The 26,591-nt window shown below is 47.7% G+C and overlaps 2 protein-coding genes across 2 annotated transcripts; both read right to left on the bottom strand.

Annotated features, from left to right (window-relative positions):
• Positions 1 to 1,273: 1,273 nt before the first annotated feature.
• Positions 1,274 to 2,427, bottom strand: LOC135578039 (olfactory receptor 14J1-like). Its single transcript, XM_065048211.1, has one exon. It carries the CDS (start codon positions 2,425 to 2,427, stop codon positions 1,513 to 1,515), a length of 915 nt encoding a protein of 304 aa, XP_064904283.1. The 3' UTR covers positions 1,274 to 1,512.
• Positions 2,428 to 15,892: 13,465 nt separating this feature from the next.
• Positions 15,893 to 16,849, bottom strand: LOC135578037 (olfactory receptor 14A16-like). The gene has a single exon (XM_065048209.1). The coding sequence runs from the start codon at positions 16,847 to 16,849 to the stop codon at positions 15,893 to 15,895; it is 957 nt and encodes a 318-aa protein (XP_064904281.1).
• Positions 16,850 to 26,591: the final 9,742 nt, after the last annotated feature.

The following is a 26,591-nucleotide window of genomic DNA, read 5'->3' as shown; positions in this document are numbered from 1 at the left end:
CCTTTTCCAAGACCTCAGAAACCCTCTTACCACTTTGTCTTACTTTTGAGAGCACAATCCAGAATCACAGGCAAGGGTGACAGCAGACAGGAGCACTTGCAATGAGCCTGTCCCAGCAGCTGAGATGAATCTCACTGGGACACTGAGGTTTGTTCCTGGAGTCACACACAGAAATGCCAGGGTTCCATCAGGCATCCAGATCTGAGTTGGTCTCAGGACCCCTTCTGCACCCAGGGATGCTCAGAGACAGTCTGTCCCTTTTACACACAAAGGTAGGAGTCACATTGTCCCTCTGGCCTCCCATTGCCACTCCAAAGGGGTGGGAGACACCTCAGCTATGGTGAGTCACCCTGCTCTGCACTAATCTGAGATGTCCTACATCATGAGGAATGGACACGGGGAGCTCAATTAAGGAAGCACAAGCCAGTGCTGCATTCAGGCAGTTTCCCGTGGGGTGTTACTTCCAACAGGAAGTGACCTCAGGACCTTGTGTGTGCCACAGGTTTTCATGGAACCCCAAGGAACAGTTGATGATGTTTGTGCTCACTCGTGTTCATGTCACCTCACATCCAAGATGTGCGTGCTCACATCCCATCTGTACAAAGCAACACAGACTGCTGAACTATTCATTGAGTGTCCATCCATGGAGGGAAGAACAGATTCTCTGGGTGAAAGGCCAGTATTGAAAATGGTGGTTGTGAGGGGCCAGTCCATGATGATTGACCTGAGGCTCCTTCCATGGGGTGTCCAGTGCACAGGGGCACAGCCCAGCCCCTGCTCTGCTGGTCCTGCAGGTCTCTGGCAGGAGCCTGGCTGTGAGAGGACACTGCTGGGTGCCAGCCCTGCACACACACACTGTTCAGCTGCACACCGGTGTTTCATCTGTGAGTGACTTTTGTAGGAATATGCTTGAGAGAAACATTGCAAGAAGATATAAACCATCATGCACCACCCAAAAAAGATCACTTTTTCTTGTGGAAGTACTGTTACTGAGGCCAGCTCTGTCACAGCAGTGCCCATTGCCTGTCCCTGCCTGCGCCCACAGCACTGACACACAGCAGGACGGTGACCAAGCTGCCAGAGCACTCAGGCCTTGCACCAACACCAGGGATGAGAAGGAGAGTGTGGGAGTGGAACCAGAACAGCTCTGGAAGAACAAGCGCTGCTGCTCCCTCGCGGATGCTGCCATGCCAGAGCTGTTTTCCCCTCCACCCACGCACAGGAACTGTCCCTGAATGTGCAAAAAGGCCTTGCAGGAAGAATATAGTGAAAAACAAGTCACTACAGGAATCTTTATTTTGGTTAGAGACAAGAAGTGTACTGTTCCTCATTTAAACAGCCAGTGGCTATAAAAGAAAAGCAGACAGTGGATTAAAAAGGGGCTGAAAACATCATCGCAATAAGAAAATAACAAATAACAACAGAAAATCCAGATGACAGGTTGAGCCTGTAATTAGCTACATTAAAACTCCTGTGTAGAAGCAGATGGGCAGTACATTGCTTCAGAAAACACTAAGATATGAGTTTCCTCAGGGCATCCTTGATCTCCTTGTTCCTCATGCTGTAGATGAGGGGGTTCACTGCTGGAGGCACCACCAAGTACAGAACAGACACCACCAGGTCCAGGGAAGGAGAAGATATAGAGGGGGGCTTCAGGTAGGCAAACATGACAGTGCTGAGGAACAGGGAGACCACGGCCAGGTGAGGGAGGCAGGTGGAAAAGGCTTTGTGCCGTCCCTGCTCAGAGGGGATCCTCAGCACGGCCCTGAAGATCTGCACATAGGACACCACAATGAACACAAAACACGTAAAACCTAAACAGGCACTGACCACAAGAAGCCCAAGTTCCCTGAGGTAGGAGTATGAGCAGGAGAGCTTGAGGATCTGGGGGATTTCACAGAAGAACTGGCCCAGGGCATTGCCCTTGCACAGGGGCAGTGAAAATGTATTGGCCGTGTGCAGCAGAGAATAGAGAAACCCAGTGGCCCAGGCAGCTGCTGCCATGTGGACACAAGCTCTGCTGCCCAGGAGGGTCCCGTAGTGCAGGGGTTTGCAGATGGCAACGTAGCGGTCGTACGACATGATAGTGAGGAGCCAGTATTCTGCTGAAGCTAAAAAGAGAAACAGAAACACTTGGGCAGCACATCCTGTGTAGGAGATGGCCCTGGTGTTCCAGAGGGAATTGGCCATGGATTTGGGGACAATGGTGGAGATGGAGCCCAGGTCAATGACAGAGAGGTTGAGCAGGAAGAAGTACATGGGGGTGTGGAGGTGCTGGTCCCAGGCTATGGTGGTGATGATGAGGCCGTTGCCCAGGAGGGCAGCCAGGTAGATGCCCAGGAAGAGCCAGAAGTGCAAGAGCTGCAGCTCCCGTGTGTCTGTGAACGGCAGGAGGAGGAACTGGGTGATGGAGCTGCTGTTGGACATTTGCTTTTCGTGAGCATGGGGCGCTGTAATGAGGAAAAAAAGAAGTGCCTGTGGGTCAGTGCAGAGTGAGGGCAGCTGCTCTGTCCCTCTGTCTTGCTCCAGCTGCCCTGGGCTGGCACCTTTCTGAGATGGGGGCTGATCACACTCCCATGTCACCCTGAAAAGCCACCAGGCACTGCTGAGAGCAGAGGGAGCCACCTCAGACCATGACAGGTCTCACCCTTTCCTAAGGTCTCAGCACCCAACGTTTAGCCCAGGACACACTCAGCTCATTCCCCAGCCCCACAGACTGCATTGCCCACAGCCCACAGGTCAGAGCAAAGCTGGGACACGTGTGCCCATGGACACACCTGCAGGAAAGGACCCACAAGCTCAGGCTGTGACTCTGCAGCTGAAACTGCCATCCCCAGAGAGCCTGACAGCAAGAACAAGATCCCAACAGCAGTGACCCAGAGCAGGGGAGCAAGAAGGAAAATGCGGTGAGGGTGGGTGTGAGAGAGGCCAGGGCAGAGGCAGCCGGGCACTCAGACAGCGTCACCCTTCCCCAGCTGTGCAGCACCTCCCAGACACCAACACTGCCGGGCAGCTGCTCTCAGCCCCTGTGCTCTGCAGAGGAACTGGAGGTCTGGCTGCACAGGAGCTGCTTCATGCCTTGGAGCCCCCGGCCCTGAGGGCAGAGGCTTTGCTGGGTGGGACAGGAGGCCAGGGGGCTGCTCACAGGAGGGATCTGCACTGCAGGGGGTCACAGGGACTTTTCTCTGTTCTCCCTCCCATAACCATTCCGGGTTTGGTTTCCTCTCATTTCTGATCATTTCCCTGCTGCCTGGAGATTCTCCCCTGGGAGGTGTTTCCCTGTCCATGTCTCTTCCCTGTCAGTGCTCAGAGACCATCCCACCCTCTGTGCCCTCCCACTGGCCCTACAGATCCTGCCTGTTCACAGGGCACTGCCTGGGGGCATCTTCCTGTCTGCAGGCTGGAAAACAGGACAGGTCAGACTAAGGCTGACGGGTCCAGCCAAGGTGATGCAGGTGCTGTGCACAGGCAGAGGGGTGGGGAAGGGATGTCATGAGCCTTCTGGCAGATGGACTGATCACTCAGAGTTGCAGTTCAGGAGTCTCAGTGACTTGTTTAAGCATGAGAGCTCATTTTCATTTTATCCTTTCCTGCACCCCCCACCCCTTGGGAGAGGAAACTGAAAAGACAGGCTCAGGAAAGCTCCTTATCTGTCTGGCAATCCTTGCATTGATCTTCTCCTTGAGACATCCACTTGGAAAAATCCTGGGGGTGATCTGCATCTGTGAGCAGTGCTGAGCCACACAGCACCCTCTCCACAGCATAAGGACCTTTCCTGCCCAATAGGGTTTGCTCCTCCACCACATCTTCTCCTCTCAGTGTTGTTGGGATCTCCCGGCAGGCTGAGCGCTGACCCTGGCAGGCGGCAGAGTCCCTGCCCGGCACAGCCCTGGGGTGCAGGGACCCTGCTCTGCAGGACAGCCCTGGGCACCCCTGCCTGCACATTTACATTTACACCCCACAGCCACCCTGGGGAGAACGCAGCATTCACGTCTTGTCACTGAAAGTGCAGAAGGCAATCCCTGCTCTGCAGCACATCCTCTCCTCTGATCAGAGAACCTCTGAGAGCTGTACTTACATCTCTCACAGGCTCTGCAATATGACAGCTTTCTGAGATCCTACCAAGATTTGCAGATGTAATGCCCTGTAGCCACAGGCTTCATATCTATGAAGATTTCTCTCCAAGTGACATCTCAGCATCCTTCCACCCCAGACTGTGTTTCCTTCTCTGTGCCCGGCTCCTGTGCCCTCGGTGCTGCAGGCAGAGCCCTCAGCCCTGCTGCGTGTGCAGAGGAGCTGCTCCTGGGCAGAGCTGTCTCTCTGCAGCGCTGCCGCTGCCATGAGCTCCCTGTGTCCCAGGAGCCCAGCCCAGCTCAGCAGCACAGGAGCAGCCTTTGATGTCCCTTTCTCTGTCCCCTCTGGTCTCCTCCAGGTGTCCCTCAGGCTCCAGGGGCACATCCTTTGAAACAACCTATAGTAATCAGTAATGTTAGTTGTGTCTGCTCTGCAGAGATACTTCTTGCCAGCATTGTATTCTTGCTAGTAAAAAATAAATTGGTATGAGAATATTCCAGGTGTGGTCTCCCCAGGGTAGAGCAGAGGGGCAGGAGAACCTCTCTGACCTACTGACCACCCCCTTCTAACCCACCCCAGGTACCATTGGCTTCCTGGCCACAAGGGCCCAGTGCTGGCTCATGGTCACCCTGCTGTGCCCAGGACCCCCAGGTCCCTTTCCCCTACACTGCTCTCCAACAGGTCCTTCCCCAACTCACACTGGAACCTGGGGTTCTTCTTGCCCAGATGTAAGACTCTACACTTGCCCTTGTTCTATTTCATTACATTTTCCCTGCCCAGCTCTCCAGCCTGTCCAGGTCTCTGATGGCAGCACAGCTTCCAGTGTCACCACTCCTCCCAGCTTGGTGTCACCAGCAAACTTGCTGACAGTCACTTTATTTCCTCATCCAAGTCACTGATGAATTTATTGAATAGTACTGGCCCCAGCACTGCCCCCTGAGGCACTGCACTGGATCCAGGCCTCAACTGGACTCTGGCCCATTGACCACGACTCTCTGGCTTCTTCCCTTCAGCCAGTTCACAGTCACCTCACTACCTGCTCATCCAGACCACACTCCCCCAGTTTAGCTGTGAGGATGCTGTGGAGACTGTGTCAAAGGCTTTACTGAAGCCAAGGTAGACCACATCCACTGCTTTGTCATCATGTATCCACCTCGTTATGTCTTCATAAAAGTCAACGAGGTTTGTCAAGCACGACTTCCCCTTGGTGAAGCCATGTTGACTGCCCCTAATGACCCTCTTATCCCTGATATGCCTTGAGATGGCACCAAGGCGAAGTCGTTCCATTGGTTTCCCAGGGACAGAGGTGAGGCTGACCGGTCTAGAGTTACCCGGGTCCTCCTTCTTGCCCTTTTTGAAGACTGCAGTGACATTTGCTTTCCTCCAGTCCTCAGGCACCTCTCCCATTTCCCAAGACTTGGCAAAGATGATGGAGAGCGGCCCAGCAATGACCTCAGCCAGCTCCCTCAGCACCCGCGGGTGCATCCCATCCGGACCCATGGATTTATGGATTTACCTTCAAGCAGCCTTGCCCACGGGATTTCCCCCAGCAATTGCCTGAACAGGCCAAAGTTTGCCCTGCTGAAATCCAGGGTTGCAATTCTGCTTGCTATCCTGCTCCTGCCACACGAGATCCTGAACTCCACCATCTCATGGTCGCTGCAGCCAAGGCAGCCCTCAACCTTTACCGCCTCAACCAGCCCCTCCTTGTTAGTGAGGATGAGGTCCAGCAGCTCCTCTCCTGGTCGGCTCCTCCACCCTTTGCATCAGGAAGTTCCCATGGATGCACTTGCTGAACCTCCTGGGCTGTGTCTGGCTGAGTCGTCCTTCCAGAAACATCAGGGGAGTTCAAACCCCCACGACAGGCAGGGCCTGTGACTGAGGCCGCTCTCAGCTGCTGGAGAGGCCTCGGCAACGTCCTCACCCTGAGCTGGTGGGTTGTGATGGACACCCACAGCAGTGTCACCCTAATGCTCCCAGTGCTCCCAGTAACCCTCCCACTGACCCCTCCAGTGCTCCCAGTAACCCTCCCTCCGACCCCTCCAGTGCTCCCAGTAACCCTCCCACTGAACCTTCCAGTGCTCCCAGTAACCCCTCCAGTGCTCCCAGTAACCCTCCCTCCGACCCCTCCAGTGCTCCCAGTAACCCTCCCACTGAACCTTCCAGTGCTCCCAGTAACCCCTCCAGTGCTCCCAGTAACCCTCCCATTGACCCCTCCAGTGCTCCCAGTAACCCTCCCACTGACCCCTCCAGTGCTCCCAGTAACCCCTCCAGTGCTCCCAGTAATGCTCCCACTAACCCCTCCAGTGCTCCCAGTAACCCTCCCACTAACCCTTCCAGTTCTCCCAGCAACCCCCATTAACCCCTCCAGTGCTCCCAGTAACCCTCCCACTAATCCCTTCAGTGCTCACAGTAACCCTCCCACTAACCCTTCCAGTGCTCCCAGTAACTCTCCCCTTAGCCCCTCCAGTGCTCCCACTAGACCCTAACTAACCTTTCCTGTGCTCCCAGGAGCCCCCATTGTTCCCAGTAATCCTCCAAGAACTCCCAGTTAACCCCCAGTGCTCCCACTAACTGTCCTTGTGCTCCCAGCAGGCCCCCACAGTGCTCCCAGTAACCATGTTGTGTTCCCATTAACCCCCCACTAATCATCCTACTGTTTCCAGTAATCCTCCCAGTAAACCTCCCAGTGCTCTCAGTAAACCTCCCAGTGCTCCCAGCAACACCCCCAGTGCTCGCAGTGAGCCCCAGCAACCCCCTCATTGCTCCCAGTAATCACCCACTAGCCCTCCCAGTGATCCCAGTAACCACCTAGTGCTTTCATGTGAGCCCTCAGGAACCCCCGCTGTTCCCAGTAACCCCTCCCAGTGCTTCAGTAACCCCCCACTAACCCCTCCAGTGCTCCCAGCAACCCCCATTGTTCCAAATAATCCTCCAAATATTCCCAATAAACCCTCAGTGCTCCCAATAACCCTCCCAGTGCTCCCAGCAACCACCTAGTGCTCCCAGTAAACCCCCACCAGCTGGAATGTTCCCAGTAACCCCCACAATGTTCCCAATAACCCCGCACTAATCCTTCTAATGTTCTCAGTTACACTCCCAATAACCCTCCCAGTAAAGCCACAGCAACCCCCAATGTTCCCAGTAATCCTGCAAGAATTCCCAGTAAACCCCCAGTGCTCCCAGTAACCCTCCCAGTGTTCCCAGAAACCTCCCACTAATAAACCTACTGTTCCCAGTAACCTTCACAGTGCTCCCAGTAACCACCGAGTGCTCCCAGTAACTCCCCAGCAACCCCCAGTGTTCCCAGACACCTCCCCAGCTCACCCAGTGGCCCCCACTAACCCCTCCAGTGCTCACAGCAACCCCCATTGTTCCCAGGAATCCTGCAAGGACTCCCAGTAAACCCCCAGTGTTCCCAGTAGCCCTCCCAGTGCTCCCAGTAACCACCTAGTACTCTCAGTAACACTCAGGCAACCCCACATGCTCCCAGTAACCCTCCCAGTATTCCCAGTACTCCCCCACTAATCTTTCTAGTGTACGTAGTCACCCCCACTATCCTGTCCAGTGATCCCAGCAACCCCCATTGTTCCCAGGCAACCTCCAAGAAGTCCCAGTAAACCCCCAGTGCTCCCAGTAAACCCCCAGTGCTCCCAGTAAACCCCCAGTGCTCCCAACACTCCCCCACAAATGTCCATCCTGGGGCCCTGGGCAGCATCTTCTGGGCACTGTGGGGCAGGGGCAGGGTCGGTTGTACACGAGTGGGTCAGCTCTCCACTCGGGTGGGGAGAGCTGCTGGGTGAAGCTGCCGGCCTGGCTCGCACAAGTCAGACAAGACCTTTCCTGATTATCAGCATCGATGCACCCAGTCTTTCCTGTCACTGAATCCTAGAATCACAAAGTAGTTGGAGTTGGAAGTGACATTCACAGCCCGTCTGGTCCAACTCCCCTCGGCCATCAGGGACATCTTCAGCAGCTCAGGTTGCTCAGAGCCCCGTCCAGCCTGGCCTGGGATGTCTCCGGGATGGTTCATCCACCCCCTCTCTGGGAAGCCTGTCCCAGTGTTTTACCACCCTCAGTGTAAAAAATCTCTTCCTCATTTCATTCCTTGACTCTCCCCTCTTCTAGTTTAAACCATCCCCCTTTGTCCTATCGCAACAGCCCCTGCTCTAAAGTCTGTCCCCATTGTTCTTATCGGCCCCTTTTTGGTCCAGAAAGGCTGCAAGAAGGTCTCCCAGGAGCCTCTCTTCTCCAGCTGAACACCCCAACTCTTAAACAGGCAAACTCATGACATTTTAATTTTTCAATACACTAGTGTCACAAAAGCATGAGCACATCTTTTTATATAGCACTTTATATAGCATCTATAGTCCCCCGTGGAGCCCAAATGTCACCAGTGGTACAAAGTGCCCACAGAGCCAGTTACCAGTGGGATCCCTCAGGGACCAGCACTTGGGCCAACACTGTTGAACGTCTTTATTCTCCCCCCCTATGATGTGACACAGTGAACCTTCAGCTCCTTAGTGGATGGTGCAAAGCTGGGCAGACGCCTTGGACAAGCTCACCCGGGTCACCCTGCCCTGAGCAGGACAGTGAGACAAGATGATGTTCACACCTGAGTTGCTCTGTGATTCCAGGAATCTTTCCCTTGGAAACGTTTTGGAAGAAGGAAGAGGTGGAGGAACAAGAAAATAAAAATACAGGCAGAGGAGGAGACCTCAAAGGTGTCAAATAAACAGAGCAGTTCTGTGAAGAATGTTTCTCTGCTCAAACTGTTAGCAGGAAATCTATAACCAGCTCCCCAAACTCCCTGTTCTGCTCATTGGCCCCTGGGATTTCCAGCACATTTCTTTACATCAGATTCTGCACTGAAGTTTGCACTGATTGTTGCAGCTTCTTCGCAGGAATTGCTTCATGTTTCCTTAGAGAACTGGATGTAAACAGGCACCGGGGAATTTTTAATTAGAGGAAACAGAAAAGGAGAAAAAAAAAGAAAACACAATAGAACTTAATGATGTTTCTCAGTTCTGTGGTTAAATTAAGTAGTTTCCAGCGAGGTCCATTGCCGTAACTCAAGAGTTGCCTGTAGGGAGTAGGAGAGCAACTGCTGAAAGACTTGACCTGCCTGAAGCTCAAAGCAGAGTGAGAGCTGAGAGGCTCTGAATGAGCCAAGAGTGAGAGGTGAAGAACCTCTGGGGAGCGATGGAAAGTGCAAATGTCCAGACCGGCTTCTGAAGAGATGAGTTCAGACACGGGGAGCTGGGTAAGGACAGGTGGAAACTCCTGGATGTGCAGGGGATTAAATACACGTAGTGATAGACAGAGTTCTGGCACTGCAAGCACAGGGAAAGGCCAAAGTTTCATCTCCCACAGTCCGTACACATTCTGAAAATTCATATTTTGGCAGGATAGAAATTCCACAGATATTTTATTGGAAATTTTGAATTATTTCATCTGATGAAAAAAAGAGTAGTGGGTTTTTTTGTTCTTTTTGTTGTTGTTGGTTTGGTTTTTAACTTTTGAGGGGAGTTCTCAGGTTTTCAGGCTGAGCTCCATGGTCTCACTCTAAGCACCCAGTGCAAACCTCGAGAGGCCCCGTGTACCTGAGGTGTTTGCCTGGGACTGCAGGTATCAGACCAGACTGATAGAGCGATGGTGCTTTCATCATTTACAATTAGTATTCAACACTTGTGCATCTAATTAGCTAAGTTTCAGGACTGTAGGTAAAGAGGCAGGTTTGTGAAGAGCACTTAGAAGATGTGATAGAAGAATATTCCAGTTGATAATAGAGAATCATAGAATTATTTCAGTTGGAAGAAACCCTCAGGAGCATTGAGTCCAACCACAATCTAAATCTAGAACTAAACCATGTCCCTAAGAAACTCGTCTAAACACCTTATAAACCCCTGCAGGAATGGTGACTCCCCCACTGCCCTGAGCTGCCTGTTCCAATGCCTGACAGCCCTTTCCAGGAAGAATGTTTTTGTAATATCCAATCTAAACCTCCCCTGGCATAACTTGAGGCCATTTCCTCTTGTCCAATCACTTGCTACTTGGGAGAAGAGACCGACACTCTCCATGTTCAACCTCCTCCCAGGCAGTTGTGGACAGCGAGAAGGTCTCCCCTCAGCCTCCTGTTCTCCAGACTGAACCCACCAGTTCCCTCAGCCGCTCCTCATCACACTTGTGCTCCAGCCCCTCAGCAGCTTTGTCGCCTCCTCTGCACTCTCTCTAGTGCCTCAGTGTCCTTCTTATGATGAAGAGCCCAAACCTGAACACAGGATTCAAGATGCGACCTCATCAGCACTGAGAACAGTGGCACAATCACGCTACTCCTGCTGGCCACACCACTCCTGATACAAGCCAGGATGCTGGTGGCCCTTTTGGCCACCTGGGCACACACAGGCTCATGTTCAGCTGCTGTCGATCAACACCCCCTGATCCCTTTCCACCAGGCAATGTTCCAGCCACTCTTCCCTGAGCCTGGGGTTGTTGTGACCCAAGTGCAGGACCCGGCACTTGGTCTGGTCAAACCTCATACAAATGGCCTCAGCCCAATGATCCAGCGGGTCCAGATCCCCCTGCATGGCCTTCCCACCCTCCAGCAGATCAACACTCCCACCCAACCTGGTGTCATCTGCAAACTTAATGAGGGTGCACTCGATCCCCTCATCCACATCACTGATAAAGCTTAAATAGAACTGAGTCAAATACTGAGCCCTGGGGACACCACTTGTGACCAGACGCCAACTGGATTGGGCTCTGTTCACCACAATTCTTTTGGTCCAGCCCTCCATCGCACATACACCATCCAGGCCACGAGCTGCAGCTTCTCCAGGAGATGCTGTGGGACACGGTGTCACAGGCTTTACTGCAGTCTAAGGACACAACACCCACAGCCCGTGTGGCGGATTCACTCCCCACGACAGACTTTCCCTCATCTGCTCAGCCGGTCACCTTGTCACAGAAGAGATCAGGGTGGTCAAGCAGGACCTGCCTTTCATCCAGCCATGCTGATTGGGCCCGATTGCTCGTCTCGTGTGTGTGACCTCACAGTCCTTTCCCAGCTGTGTTCCTGCTGTTGGCCAATCCCCTGCAGAGGCAGAAGTGACCTCACAGTCCCCTCCACACCCATTGGCTTCCTACTGGACTATGAGTTCCTGAGACACAAGTGACCACATGGCATCGTACCCACCATCACCCTCCTGGTGGTCCAGTGTGTGAGCAGATCAAACTGAGCTGCTTTCATCAAATTTATCCAATAGATTTCCTATCAAGGGTTTGAGTGGAGAAACGTTCCTCAGAGGAGCTGCTGTATTTACTCTGGGGCATTTTATATCTCTGCTTCTGCCTCTTTTCCTTCTTCCTCTGTCTATTGTGATGTGAAAGAGCTCTCCAAGGAAAAGATTCATGGAATCCTACAATAACGCAAGTTGGAAGAGACCCCTGAACACCATCTCTGTCCCACTGACCTTTATGGCACCCCAAGGAATAGCTGATGGCATTTGTGCTCCCTTGGGTTCATCTCACCACATGCACACAGTGGACATGCACATGATATGTATGTTTACAACTCATCTGTACCATGAAAACAAGGACTTTTCACCTAGTATTTCATAGAATATTGGAATGTCCTGAGTTGGAAGGACCCAAAGGATCACGGAGTCCAACTCCTGTCCCTGCACAGGACACCCCACAGGTCACCCCGTGTGTCTGAGGACGTTGTCCAGTCTCTTCTTGAACACTGTCAGGTTGGGGCTGTGACACCTCCCTGGGGAGCCTGTTCAGTGTCCAGCACCTCAGGGGGAAGAACCTCTCCCTCATGTCCAACCTGACCCTCTCCTGGTATATCTTCCTGCTATTACCTTGGATATTGTCATTGGTCACCAGAGAGAAGAGATTCCTTCCCCTCCTTCTCCCCTTGTGAGGAAGCTGTAGCCACCATGAGGTCTCCTTTGAGTCTTTTCTTCAGCTCTGATGCTCAGAAACCCCTTGGTTTGCTTTCTGAAGCAGAAAGGAGGAGCCATGAGCTCCAGGCAATGGGAAGGGGGATCCTGTCCCTCACACACGGCTCAGGGCTCTTCCTGGGACCGTGGGATGTGGGTGTGCAAGGCCCAGGGAAGGACAACACTGGGACAACAACTTCCAGCTTCCCCATGGGGCTGCAAGGAGGCACCGAGGCCCCAGTGCCATGAGGACAACGTGTCTTCTGCTGGGCCTCAGTGGCAGAGACAACTGCCCTGGCCAAGGGGACACAGACCTGGGTTCTGTGGGTCCCTTCCAGCTTTACAGCGCCCTTTGCCATCTCCACCACAGGCTGTTCTACACGGTGCTACCCCTGCCCCTCTTTCCCTGCAGGCTGCAGACACCCATCTCGCTTCCCCACCTGCTCTCACCCAGCATTTCTGCACCTTCACTGCTGTGTCTGCACCCTCACTGGCTGCTCTTTGGCACACAAACCATGGGCTGATCCAGCTCCCTCTGGGTCACCTCTTGCCCCACAGCACTGCCCTTCCAGTGACATTTCTTACTCCTGATAACCAGTCTCCACTTCCCCATCTGCACTTGGTGGCTTTAGTTTTTTTTCTCTGCTGTTTTTTCCCACTACTTTGGAAGCTTTACCATCTCAGAAAATGCCCATCAAGCAGAGATCCCAACCTGTTATTCTTCTAGTCGTCTTGCACTTGACCAGAGAGAAGTAACCTCACCATGATCTCCTAAATCCCATGAGTGCTGCTGGCCTTTCAGCCTCTCTGATACACACGACCATGTCCCTGCTGCTGTCCCGTCATGTTCTCAGGTGGGATGGATGTGACAACCTGTCTCCAAGATCTCTTCCTGGGTAGGATCTGTCATACTTAGGCTGAGGTTCTTTCCCAGCCATGTCCCTGCTGCTGGGCTGTCACCACCAGAGACAGAACTGGCCTCACTGTCCCCTTCACAGGCACAGGATTCTGACTGGATTATGAGTGTCTGAGACACAACTGAACTCATAATACCATAACTATCCATCACCTTTTTTATGGCCCAGGACCCGATCAGATAAAAGTATACTTGTTTTATCAAATTTATCAAATATATTCCCTACTAGAGATTTGAGTTGAAAAACACTCTTCAGAGCAACTGCTGTTTTTTTTTTGACAACATTTAGAACTCCTTTTCTGTCTTTTATTCTTTTTATTCTTCCCCTGCCTATTCTGCCTTCAAAATCCTCTCCAAGGGAAAGGTTCATTGAATCGCAGCATAACTTCAGGTTTGAAGAAAGCCCTTATCTCACTTGTCTCACTGTTCTGCTCCAGGCAGGGTTAACCAGGTGAAGTTGTTCAAGGGTTCCTCACAACTATGCATCATCCACAGAGAAGTTGAAAGTGCACTCGTCACATCATACAGAGGGACAATAAAGACGTTTAACAGTGTTGGTCCAAGTGCTGGTCACTGAGGGATGCTACTAGTAACTGGCTGCACGGAGGGCTTTGTACCGCTGATGACATTTGGCTTGATTGTCCAGCCACTTCCCACCCAGCTTCCAATTCTCCAGCCCAGAGATCACTGATCTGGCTACTAGCACACCAAGGAACACCATGTCTGTGACCCTGCAAAATTCCGGGTATGGCGGCAGGTTGACCAGCTGTTAATTCTCCTTCATGCTTTTCATGCAGATGGGTTCGATATCTGCCTTTCCCAAAGACCTCGGAAACCCTCTTACCACTTTGTCTTGCTTCTGAGAGCACAACCCAGAATCACAGGCAAGGGTGACGGAGCAGACAGGAGCACTTGCAATGAGCCTGTCCCAGCAGCTGAGATGAATCTCACTGGGACATTGAGGTTTGTTCCTGGAGTCACACACAGAAATGCCAGGGTTCCATCAGGCACCCAGATCTGAGTTTGTCTCAGGACCCCTTCTGCACCCAGGGATGCTCAGAGACAGTCTGTCCCTTTTACACACAGAGGCAGGAGTCACAGTGTCCCTCTGGCCTCCCATTGCCACTCCAAAGGGGTGGGAGACACCTCAGCTATGGTGAGTTACTTGCTCTGCACTAATCTGAGATGTCCTACATCATGAGGAATGGACACGGGGAGCTCAATTAAGGAAGCACAACACAGTGCTGCATTCAGGCAGTTTCCCGTGGGGTGTTACTTCCAACAGGAAGTGACCTCAGGACCTTGTGTGTGCCACAGGTTTTCATGGAACCCCAAGGAACAGTTGATGATGTTGGTGCTCACTCGTGTTCATGTCACACAGTATCACAGCATCACAGTATCACAGTATGTTTGCGATTGGAAGGAACCTCATAAGATCATCCAGTCCAATCCCCCTGCTGGAGCAGGAACGCCCAGGTGAGGTTGCACAGGAACATGTCCAGGGGGGTTTTGAATGTCTGCAGAGAAGGAGACTCCACAACCCCCCTGGGCAGCCTGTTCCAGGCTCTGCCACCCTTACTGAGAAGAAGTTTTTTCTCAAATTTAAGTGGAACCTCTTGTGTTCCAGCTTGATCCCATTACCCCTTGTCCTATCATTGTTTGCCACCGAGAAGAGCCTGGCTCCATCCTTGTGGCACTCACCCTTTATATATTTATATAACATCAATAAGGTCACCCCTCAGTCTCCTCTTCTCCAAACTAAAGAGCCCCAGCTCCCTCAGCCTTTCTTCATAAGGGAGGTGCTCCACTCCCTTAATCATCTTCGTTGCCCTACGCTGGACCCTCTCCAGCAGTTCCCTGTCCTTCTGGAACTGAGGGGCCCAGAACTGGACACAATATTCCAGATGTGGTCTCACCAGGGCGGAGTAGAGGGGAAGGAGAACCTCTCTCGATCTACTAACCACCCCCCTTGTAATACACCCCAGGATGCCATTGGCCTTCCTGGCCACAAGGGCACAGTCCTGGCTCATGGTCATGTCACCTCACATACATGATGTGGGTGCTCACATCTCATCTGTACAAAGCAAACAGGGACTGCTGAACTACTCATTCAGTGTCCATCCATGGAGGGAAGAACAACCTCTGTGGGTGAGCGGCCAGTGCTGCAAATGGAGGTTGTGAGGGGCCCGTCCGTGATGATTGACCTGAGGCTCCTTCTGTGGGGTGTCCAGTGCACAGGGGCACAGCCCAGCCCCTGCTCTGCTGGTCCTGCAGGTCTCTGGCAGGAGCCTGGCTGTGAGAGGACACTGCTGTGTGCCAGCCCTGCACACACACACTGTTCACCCATACAATGGGGTTTCATCTGTGGGTGACTTTTGTAGGAATATGCTTGAGAGAAACTTTGCAAGAAGATCTAAACCATCATGCCCTGCCCATAGGAGATCACGTTTCTATCTGGAAAGGCTGTTGTGAGGCCAGCTCTGTCACAGCAGTGCCCATTGCCTGTCCCTGCCTGCGCTCACAGCACTGACACACAGCAGGACGGTGACCAAGCTGCCAGAGCACTCAGGCCTTGCACCCACACCAGGGATGAGAAGGAGAGTGTGGGAGTGGAACCAGAACAGCTCTGGAAGAACAAGCGCTGCTGCTCCCTGGCAGGGCTGCCAGGATGGACTCTTTTCCCTCCTCCCATGCACACAGGAACTGTCCCTGCAGCTCCATACAGGCCTTGGGGGAATAATATCAGTGAAAAAAACGTCACTGCAGAGCCCTTTTTTTTGTTTAAATAAACAGAGAGAATGGCTGCATATTTATACAGCCAGTGGGTTTGAAAAGAAAAGCAGACAATGAGTTAGAAAGGGGATGACAAATATATCATGATTTATTAAAAAATAAATACCACCAACACACACACAGAATCTGGGCCTCTAATGGGTTACATTAAAGCTGTTATCCGTTAAAGGGTGGATGACGGACACTTTATTATTTTTGAAATGCCTCCAGTGATTAGTTTCCTCAGAGCATCCTTGACCTCCTTGTTCCTCATGCTGTAGATGAGGGGATTCAATGTTGGAGGTATCAGTGAGTATAGAACAGACACCACCAGGTCCAAGGACGGGAAGGAGATGGAGGGGGGCTTCAGGTAGGCAAAAAAAGAGGTGCTGACAAACAGAGTAACCACGGCCAGGTGAGGGAGGCAGGTGGAAAAGGCTTTGTGCCGACCCTGCTCAGAGGGGATCCTCAGCACAGCCCTGAAGATCTGCACATAGGACACCACGATGAACACAAAACACGTAAAACCTAAACAGGCACTGACCACAAGAAGCCCAAGTTCCCTGAGGTAGGAGTGTGAGCAGGAGAGCTTGAGGATCTGGGGGATTTCACAGAAGAACTGGCCCAGGGCATTGCCCTTGCACAGGGGCAGTGAAAATGTATTGGCCGTGTGCAGCAGAGCATTGAGAAACCCAGTGGCCCAGGCAGCTGCTGCCATGTGGACACAAGCTCTGCTGCCCAGGAGGGTCCCGTAGTGCAGGGGTTTGCAGATGGCAACGTAGCGGTCGTATGACATGATGGTGAGGAGACAATACTCTGCTACTACCAAGAAGGTAAAGAGAAAGAGCTGTGCAGCACATCCTGTGTAGGAGATGTTCCTGGTGGCCCAGAAGGAACTGGCCATGGATTTGGGCACAGTGGTGGAGATGGAGCCCAGGTCGAGGAGGGCGAGGTTGAGCAGGAAGAAGTACATGGGGGTGTGGAGGTGCTGGTCCCAGGCTATGGTGGTGATGATGAGGCCGTTGCCCAGGAGGGCAGCCAGGTAGATGCCCAGGAAGAGCCAGAAGTGCAAGAGCTGCAGCTCCCGTGTGTCTGTGAACGGCAGGAGGAGGAACTGGGTGATGGAGCTGCTGTTGGACATTGGCTGCCTGTGGGCATGAGGACCTATGCGAGCAGGAAAAGATAGTGAAGGTTTAGATGAGACTTCTCTGGGAATAATCAAAACCATTTCCGACAGACCCTCCCACCCTGTCACACAAAGAGACACTTTTCTTTTTCCAGGAGAACGTCCTGGCTGAGCCCTCGTTGGTGCTTGATGAGTGTGCAATGAAGAGCAGGGTCTCTGCCCAGGGGCTCCTGAGGAGTCAGCCTGGCCCTGTGTGATCGGGTGGGCAGGGGCCAGTCCTGGGGTTCAGCTTTGTCAGCTGGAACCGCTCCTGGTGCAGAAGGGACTGTCAGCATCTGTACCCCCAGGCCTGAGAAACTGAGTTGGAGAGGTTTGGTGTTTCTACAGCTCCTTCTGCCCTCCCACCCTGGGGAGTGTTGTTGGGTGTCAGAAACCCTCAGCATTTCTGCTGCACTCAGGGAGAACAGAGCGAGTCCTGCGAGACCAGAGGGTGCCTGTGGGTCAGTGCAGAGTGAGGGCAGCTGCTCTGTCCCTCTGTCTTGCTCCAGCTGCCCTGGGCTGGCACCTTTCTGAGATGGGGGCTGATCACACTCCCATGTTACCCTGAAAAGCCACCAGGCACTGCTGAGAGCAGAGGGATCCACCTCAGACCATGACAGGTCTCACCCTTTCCTAAGGTCTCAGCACCCAACGTTTAGCCCAGGACACACACAGCTCATTCCCCAGCCCCACAGACTGCATTGCCCACAGCCCACAGGTCAGAGCAAAGCTGGGACACGTGTGCCCATGGACACACCTGCAGGAAAGGACCCACAAGCTCAGGCTGTGACTCTGCAGCTGAAACTGCCATCCCCAGAGAGCCTGACAGCAAGAACAAGATCCCAACAGCAGTGACCCAGAGCAGGGGAGCAAGAAGGAAAATGCGGTGAGGGTGGGTGTGAGAGAGGCCAGGGCAGAGGCAGCCGGGCACTCAGACAGCGTCACCCTTCCCCAGCTGTGCAGCACCTCCCAGACACCAACACTGCCGGGCAGCTGCTCTCAGCCCCTGTGCTCTGCAGAGGAACTGGAGCTCTGGCTGCACAGGAGCTGCTTCATGCCTTGGAGCCCCCGGCCCTGAGGGCAGAGGCTTTGCTGGGTGGGACAGGAGGCCACGGGGCTGCTCACAGGAGGGATCTGCACTGCAGGGGGTCACAGGGACTTTTCTCTGTTCTCCCTCCCATAACCATTCCGGGTTTGGTTTCCTCTCATTTCTGATCATTTCCCTGCTGCCTGGAGATTCTCCCCTGGGAGGTGTTTCCCTGTCCATGTCTCTTCCCTGTCAGTGCTCACAGACCATCCCACCCTCTGTGCCCTCCCCCTGGCCCTACAGATCCTGCCTGTTCACAGGGCGCTGCCTGGGGGCATCTTCCTGTTTGCAGGCTGGAAAACAGGACAGGTCAGACTAAGGCTGAGGGGTCCAGCCAAGGTGATGCTGGTTCTGCATAGGCAGAGGAGAGGCAAGGCATGCCAGGATTCTCTTGAAGATCTACTGCAGTTCATGTGTCTCAAGTATTTGTTTAAAATTAAGAACTGCCTTAATCACCACCCATTCCCCAGAGTAGGAGACTGAAAACACAGACTCAGGGAGGTTCCTTATCTTTGTAGTACTCTTTGTTGCAGAGAAAAGTCCCATCAGAGTTCCAGACCCGAGCGGACGGAGGAAGAAATGCAGCCGACTCAATGTGAGTGATAAAGCATACTTCAACTTTATTGCCCGAGATAGCGTGCATTTATACCAAATACCATAATTATGCATACTTGTCTCTATCTAATAGGCTAAGCACATTTACTTACTCCACCTACTTGGGTTTAGCTAGCTATGCGCATCCCACATTCTTCTGACTCTTATCTCTTCAAAAATATCCTGACCCTGCCTTAGTTAGTACTTTTCCGTTCCCCCCTTTCCCACGGCCTAATAGACAAGCTAACTAAGGCCTACTTATGTCAACTAAAATGGGCTCTGCTCGTACAGTTGCTTGGTGGACTCATGTCTGTGCTCCTTGAGCCAATCCCCGACATCTCCCCCCTTTTCTTTTATTAATGAGCAGAGCCTGCCCAAGTGTCTGCTCTAAAATCTTCTTAATACATGATATAGCACAACTCAAGCATATTAATACAACTACCCTTTTACCCATCCTCCCAGTCCAAACCAGTTCATGAGGCCCTCTAAGCCAAAGAGGCCCACATCCTCTCTGATCTTCTGTGAATGGTCCGTAAGTTGTTTAATCTCCTCGTGGATGGATCTCGACTTATTCTGTAAATCCATAAAAGTGTTTTTCTCGTCTTGCTCTTTTGTGATCTATTATCATAGATACATTGGGCGTTAAGAGAGTTAATAGTCCCAAAATACACAGTCCTCCAACAGCGTTAGAAGGAATTCCTGGTCAGGCTCTATCTTCACAGATCAAGAATACACCATACAGGAGGTTTTAGGGTCGCTGTCAATGACATCCCTTGCATTCTTCTGTGAAGCATTACACCGTCGAGTTTCATTTCTGTAGTCACCAAGAGTAGCATTAACATTTTGTAGTTTTGTCCATTCATGTTCTTGTATACTGTTCTGACACTTTCACAAACCGGCTGGATACAAGTGTCCATGGGCATAGATGCCATCAATTCCAGTTCCTGTGGTTCGATGTCTGCTTCCAGGTGGCAATTAATCCAAAGTGCCGTGTTAGTATTATTACAGTTCGTTGCAATGCCTCTGCATCGACCACTATTTGAAACAGTCGTGTGATGCTGCTGTAGTCATCAAGGAAGACACCAACCAAGCATGTGTGGAACGTTTTTTCCAGAGACATCGTAGTTAGGCATATAGATGGTCAGTCATGTTGGCTAAAGTAATCCACATGTTAGTCTTTGTCTGTGCAGGCATCCAAAACACAGCAGCTGCAACAATCATTGTCAGGAAGATAACACAGGTTTCACGTTTCGTGCTGGCAACCATTGCAGCTCTTGATCTGTAAAAACATAAGCATAACCTCTCCCCCAGGTTATCAATTGGTGTGGCCTTTTCCATTGAACGTTAACTAGTGATTTGACCATAACTAATGCAGGTTCTTTCTGATTTAGCATGGTTTTGGGTCATAGTTACAAAGTGTTTCATCACAGGGCAAATTTAGGCTGTACCACTTAGATACAAGTGATTCATCACATACAATCCTTTTGACAATTCCCCTTTTTGTTTAAAAAACAAAACAAAACAAAACAAACAAAACAAAACAAAAACACAGTTCAGAATCAGATACGTGTGTTGGATCTTGACTACGTACTCAAAATCGCAAATCAAATTCAGAGGCTCCTTAAATTTAGCAAATGGTACATATATGACAAAAGGATCATGGCCTTAAATTCATTCCCTGCATTTTCTTGATCAGAGTGACAATTGGTATATTAGTCTGTTAGCATTCTCATCATACTGTCCCACAATAGCCACAGGTTGTTTCATAGACAAATCTGTAAGTCCAATCAAATGCAGTCATCCTGTAAAGTTGTCATAAATTCATCCCTCAAAGTTTCTAACTCCATTTTGGCTGTCATATTTATTGGATATTGTTTTCCCTTACCGGATCGAAGTCCTGTTTCAGATCTATCAGTGTAGTATTTGCTTTATCAAAAACATTGGCTGTTAATACTAGTGGAAATACAGCATTCAAAAGTTCCTTGAAGATTCCTCACTTGCACAAGCAGATCTGCACCATTCAAGCACCTTCTTATAGGATATGCAACTAAACAGAATTCTCAGAAAACGTTATTTGAGCTTACAATTTACTTAACAAATCCTGACCCAAGAGAGGTATAGGACTTTTAGGTAAATACAAGAATTCATGTATTAAAACTTTGTTCCAAATCTGGCATTCCATTTGTCTCAAAAAACGGCCTTTCTTTCGTTGTCTCCCATGCCCTCAAAAACTAGCATGGTGAATTTACTAAGAAGTCTCGTACAATTAATTACCATAGGATAAGTCTATCAACAAATTTTTGGTTTAATTGTCCAGTTTCATTAGAACTACGGGTCTGCTCGGGATGCCTTTAAACTTCACCCTCGGACTGCTCCATTCAGTATTACATCGCTGCAGTGGGGGGAGAGAGAACCCCCCTTTCTCTGCTTTAAAAGCGGGCAGCCAGGTTTTTCCAGTTGTTTTTTCTTTCTGTGCAGTGCAGATATAACCAAGGCCACGCAGCTGGCACACTGGCTGGTACGAAGTAGGAGGCTCTGGGAAACTTCTCAGTTACAATGAGCTGCACACAGGCCTGGGATATTTTGCTCTTTTGTTTTCCCATTTCATTTCAGCCATAATACACTTTATATGCAATTTCAAGTAGCTCAGCAATAGTCACATTCCTTAGCTTCATTTACCTTTTACAATTTAGAGTATAAACCAGTATAATAAACATAAATCCATTATTCTATTGTCCTAGATCCAAATCAGTTCACATTCCAGCAACCTTTAAATACAACTTCATAACTTCATACAATACCCCAAGTTCACATCTATCATAGTATTTTAACAATTTAAATGCTTTTCTAACAATATAAGCGATTACTTTAATGTGCAAGGATGCATCCTAAGGGGGAGCAAGGTGGAATTTTAGCAGTGGAACCGGTTCCCATTTTGTAATTATCTCCCCAAACAAGATTCTTTTGGTACCAAATATGAATATACAAACTAAAATACTGAGCTCAGATACGAAAACCATATACCAAGTTCAAATAAGCAGATGGATCACACTTACACCAATTTAAGACAATATCTCAATTTTTTGCATTGCACCTTGAACCGCTTACTGCTCAGCCAGGTGGAGATACCTCTGGGTCTCCTGACAAAATGGGTCAGTGCACGCTGGAGGCCCATTTGGCATCCGCCCCCCCCCGCAGCAAGCTGGACTGGGCAAGGCCTTTTTTTTATAGTGTCTCATCTGGTGTGCTACAACTGTTATTCTAAAACCATGATTCTTCACTTGATGTGCATACAAAAAGGCCAAATTTAGTGCACCGAGATGAGAGACAGCCTGTCACAGAGTTGCGCAAGTCTGGATATTGGAATAAAGCTAGTACGCTAGAAAAAAATAATATAACAGCTACTACACATAAAATCTTAACATCACGTTCACGCAGTAAGGAACTAAATTACTCATGATCTTTTGTACTATCACAAAACGCACCTTTTGAGTCAACCGATTCTCATGAATCTCTGTGAACCTACTGTACCATATAACAAAGACCTACCAAAATTGCAACATGCTTAAACAGATACCCACAAAGAAAACAGGCTAATAAGGAAAACATTGTGCAGACTTCGGCAAGTTTACTGTGACCTGCGTGTTATCAGTTAACTCTCTCTCAGCTGTCTGAAATGATTTAATGATCTCTTGTAGGGATTTATTTTGTCTTACTCTTCTCGCCCTAAAAACAACATTAATTGCAATAAGGTGTTATACTTCAAGATTCTATTCCCCAGACACTTTTCCCAATCATTTAACTTATACAGCAGCCACCATTAATTACAATATTTTACAAGATCTTCTTTCCTCATATTTCCAAGTGCTTCCCTATGTTTTGAAACACCTCCCAATACCGATTTTTTATGAACACGACTGAAAACAGTAATTTCTGACCCCACGGAAAAGCACAGGGCTGCTTGCAGCGTGAGTGGGAAAAGTGGAGAGAAAGTTTTACGGTGCACTTATACCACAAAGAAACAATTCTAACAACAACCAGTAAAACAATTAACTCACATTCCTGACAAGCTGCTTGACTTTCAGAGAGGCAATAAACAGCAGCACATAATATGCACTGTAAAACTCGCAAATAACATGTTGATAGCAAACTTTAGCATTCTCTACTCCTAATTTCAACACCAGTGCTTCCTTAACTTCTAAGTTTTATACCCTGAGTCCCCAGAAGCACCCCCTTTCCCGTCACGATTATCATGACCACATTGCCGACTGTCAGATTCACTTGCTGTTAACTGATCTAATCTGTCACACAGTTCTGTTGTCCAGTTCTATTTTCAGTGACTTCTTCTGTTCTCTCGTGGAAGTTAGAGGGTTAAAATGCATCAGGCTGCAACGCTGCAAAAATTCCGGCAGCAGCAGACCGTTCAAGCTTCCATGTAGTTACTAATGATTTAGCTTCTGTATCTCCATTGCTGACTTTATCCCATAATTTCTGCTCTATACTGTCCCAAAGTTCAAGTTTTGAGTCACTAATGCTCGTAACAGTCTTTTCAGGTTTTAATTGCTTCATTGTAGTTTTTATCAGTTTCCAGATGGTTACAAGGCCGAGAATATATCTTTCGCGGTGACTAATTGCCTTCCACAACACAGTTCCCATCTTTTTCCAAGTCTCTATTTGAAAAACTTCTGACAGGTCAGCAGGATATCTATTGCCTCTGCACCAAGCTAATAGTCTTTTAAGGTTCTTCGCTGATAACGCAGATATGCCCGTTTCCATCGGCGGAGCGGAAGGCTCCATTTTGCTGAGTTTCTGTGAAGCTACCGCGGCTAAATTCTTTTCCACTTTATAACGCTTAATATTATTAATTACTTCCCTACACAGTTTCTTCAGTTTCTTAGCTGTTTTATCCTCGTCTATGACCATATCCCACAACACATCCCCCAATTTCCTCCACTCTTCTTCATCAAACAATAAATCAGGATCCTGAAAACACCCCTTAGTTTTCCCCGTTGCTACTAGACCAGCTAGCTGTTTAACGCAACTATAATCAACCCCCCGCTTTTCTAAAAAGCTTTGTAATAAATCTAGGGCCTACTTATGTCAACTAAAATGGGCTCTGCTCGTACAGTTGCTTGGTGGACTCATGTCTGTGCTCCTTGAGCCAATCCCCGACATCTTTCTTTCTTCTTTCTTACTTCTTTCTTTCTTCTTTCTTACTTCTTTCTTACTTCTTTCTAACTTCTTTCTTACTTCTTTCTTATTTCTTTCCTTCTTACTTCTTTCTTACTTCTTTCTTACTACTTTCTTACTTCTTTCTTACATCTTTCTTACTTCTTTCTTCTTTCTTACTTCTTTCTTTCTTACTTCTTTCTTACTTCTTTCTTACTTTTTTCTTACTTCTTTCTTATTTCTTTCTTACCTCTTTCTTACTTCTTTCTTCTTTCTTAATTCTTTCTTACTTCTTTCTAACTTCCTTTTTCTTCTTTCTTTCTTCTTTCTTTCTTCTTTCTTTCTTACTTCTTTCTTACTTCTTTCGTACCTCTTTCTTTACTTATTTTTTACTTCTTTCTTACTTCTTTCTTCCTTCTTTCGTCTTTCTTTCTTACTTCTTTCTTACTTCTTTCTTACTTCTTTCTTTCTTACTTCTTTCTTACTTCTTTCGTACTTCTTTCTTACTTCTTTCTTCCTTTCTTACTTCTTTCTTACTTCATTCTTACTTCTTTCTTACTTCTTTCTTACTTCTTTCTTACTTCTTTCTTACTTCTTTCTTTCTTCTTTCTTTCTTCTTCCTTTCTTACTTCTTTCTGACTTCTTTCTTACTTCTTTCTTTCTTATTACTTTCTTACTTCTTTCTTACTTCTTTCTTACTTCTTTCTTACTTCTTTCTTACTTCTTTCTTAATTCTTTCTTACTTCTTTCTTACTTCTTTCTAACATCTTTCTTCTTTCTTAATTCTAACTTCTCTCTTTCTTCTTTCTTTCTTCTTTCTTTCTTCTTTCTTACTTCTTTCTTACTTCTTTCTTACTTCTTTCTTACTTCTTTCTTACTTCTTTCTTACTTATTTCTTACTTCTTTCTTACTTCTTTCTTACTTCTTTCTTCATTCCTCCTTACTTCTTTCTTACTTCTTTCTTACTTCTTTCTTTCTTCTTTCTTGCTTCTTTCTTTGTTTCTTTCTTTCGTTCTTCTTTTTTCTTTCTTTCTTCTTTTTTCTTACTTCTTTCTTACTTCTTTCTTAATTCTATCTTTCTTTTTTCTTTCTTTCTTCCTTCTTTCTTCTTTCTTTCTTCTTTCTTTCTTTCTAATTTCTTTCCTCTTTCTTTCTTCTTTCTTTCTTTTTTCTTTCTTCTTTTTCTTTCTTCTTTCTTTCTTCTTTCTTCTTTCTTTCTTCTTTCTTTCTTCTCTCTTTCTTATCTCTCTCTTCTTTCTTTCTTCTTTCTTTTTTCTTTCTCTCTTCTCTCTTTCTTTCTTCTTTCTTTCTTCTTTCTTTCTTCTTTATTTCTTCTTTCTTTCTTCTTTCTTTCTTTCTTCTTTCTTTCTTATTTCTTACTTCTTTCTAACTTCTTTCTTTCTTTCTTCTTTCTTCCTTCTTTCTTTCTTCTCTTTCTTCTTTCTTTCTTCTTTCTTTCTTCTTTCTTTCTTACTTCTTTCTTACTTCTTTCTTACTTCTTTCTTACTTCTTTCTCAATTCTTTCTTCATTCTTTCTTACTTCTTTCTTATTCTTTCTTACTTCTTTCTTACTTCTTTCTTACTTCTTTCTAACTTCTTTCTTTCTTCTTTCTTTCTTCTTTCTTTCTTCTTTCTTTCTTACTTCTTTTTACTTCTTTCTTACTTTTTTCTTACTTCTTTCTTACTTCTTTCTAACTTCTTTCTTTCTTCTTTCTCTCTTCTTTCTTTCTTCTTTCTTACTTCTTTCTTACTTCTTTATTTCTTATTTCTTTCTTACTTCTTTCTTACTTCTTTCTAACTTCTTTTTTCTTCTTTCTTTCTTCTTTCTTTCTTCTTTCTTTCTTCTTTCTTTCTTCTTTCTTTCTTACTTCTTTCTTACTTGTTTCTTACTTCTTTCTTCTTTCTTTCTTCTTTCTTTCATCTTTCTTTCTTTCTTATTTCTTTCCTCTTTCTTTCTTCTTTCTTTCTTTTTTCTTTCTTCTTTCTTTCTTTCTTCTTTCTTTCTTCTTTCTTTCTTCTTTCTTCTTTCTTTCTTCTTTCTTTCTTCTCTCTTTCTTCTCTCTTTCTTCTTTCTTTCTTCTTTCTTTTTTCTTTCTCTCTTCTCTCTTTCTTTCTTCTTTCTTTCTTCTTTCTTTCTTCTTTCTTTCTTCTTTCTTTCTTCTTTCTTTCTTCTTTCTTTCTTCTTTCTTTCTTCTTTCTTTCTTCTTTCTTTCTTCTTTCTTCTTTCTTTCTTCTCTCTTTCTTCTCTCTTTCTTCTTTCTTTCTTCTTTCTTTTTTCTTTCTCTCTTCTCTCTTTCTTTCTTCTTTCTTTCTTCTTTCTTTCTTCTTTCTTTCTTCTTTCTTTCTTCTTTCTTTCTTACTTCTTTCTTCTTTCTTTCTTCTTTCTTTCTTACTTCTATCTTACTTCTTTCTTACTTCTTTCTTACTTCTTTCTTACTTCTTTCTTCATTCTTTCTTACTTCTTTCTTATTCTTTCTTACTTCTTTCTCACTTCTTTCTTACTTCTTTCTAACTTCTTTCTTTATTTCTTCTTTCTTTCTTCTTTCTTTCTTCTCTCTTTCTTCTTTCTTTCTTCTTTCTTTCTTACTTCTTTCATACTTCTTTCTTACTTCTTTCTTACTTCTTTCTTCATTCTTTCTTACTTCTTTCTTATTCTTTCTTACTTCTTTCTTACTTCTTTCTTACTTCTTTCTAACTTCTTTCTTTCTTCTTTCTTTCTTCTTTCTTTCTTCTTTCTTAATTACTTCTTTCTTACTTCTTTCTTACTTTTTTCTTACTTCTTTCTTTCTTACTTCTTTCTTACTTCTTTCTAACTTCTTTTTTCTTCTTTCTTTCTTCTTTCTTTCTTCTTTCTTTCTTCTTTCTTAC

This window comes from Columba livia, unplaced genomic scaffold (assembly GCF_036013475.1).
Source record: "Columba livia isolate bColLiv1 breed racing homer unplaced genomic scaffold, bColLiv1.pat.W.v2 Scaffold_244, whole genome shotgun sequence".
Taxonomy (NCBI): Eukaryota; Metazoa; Chordata; class Aves; order Columbiformes; family Columbidae; genus Columba; species Columba livia.
Note: the sequence above shows the minus strand (reverse complement) of the source record. Positions and strands in the feature narration are given on the sequence as shown.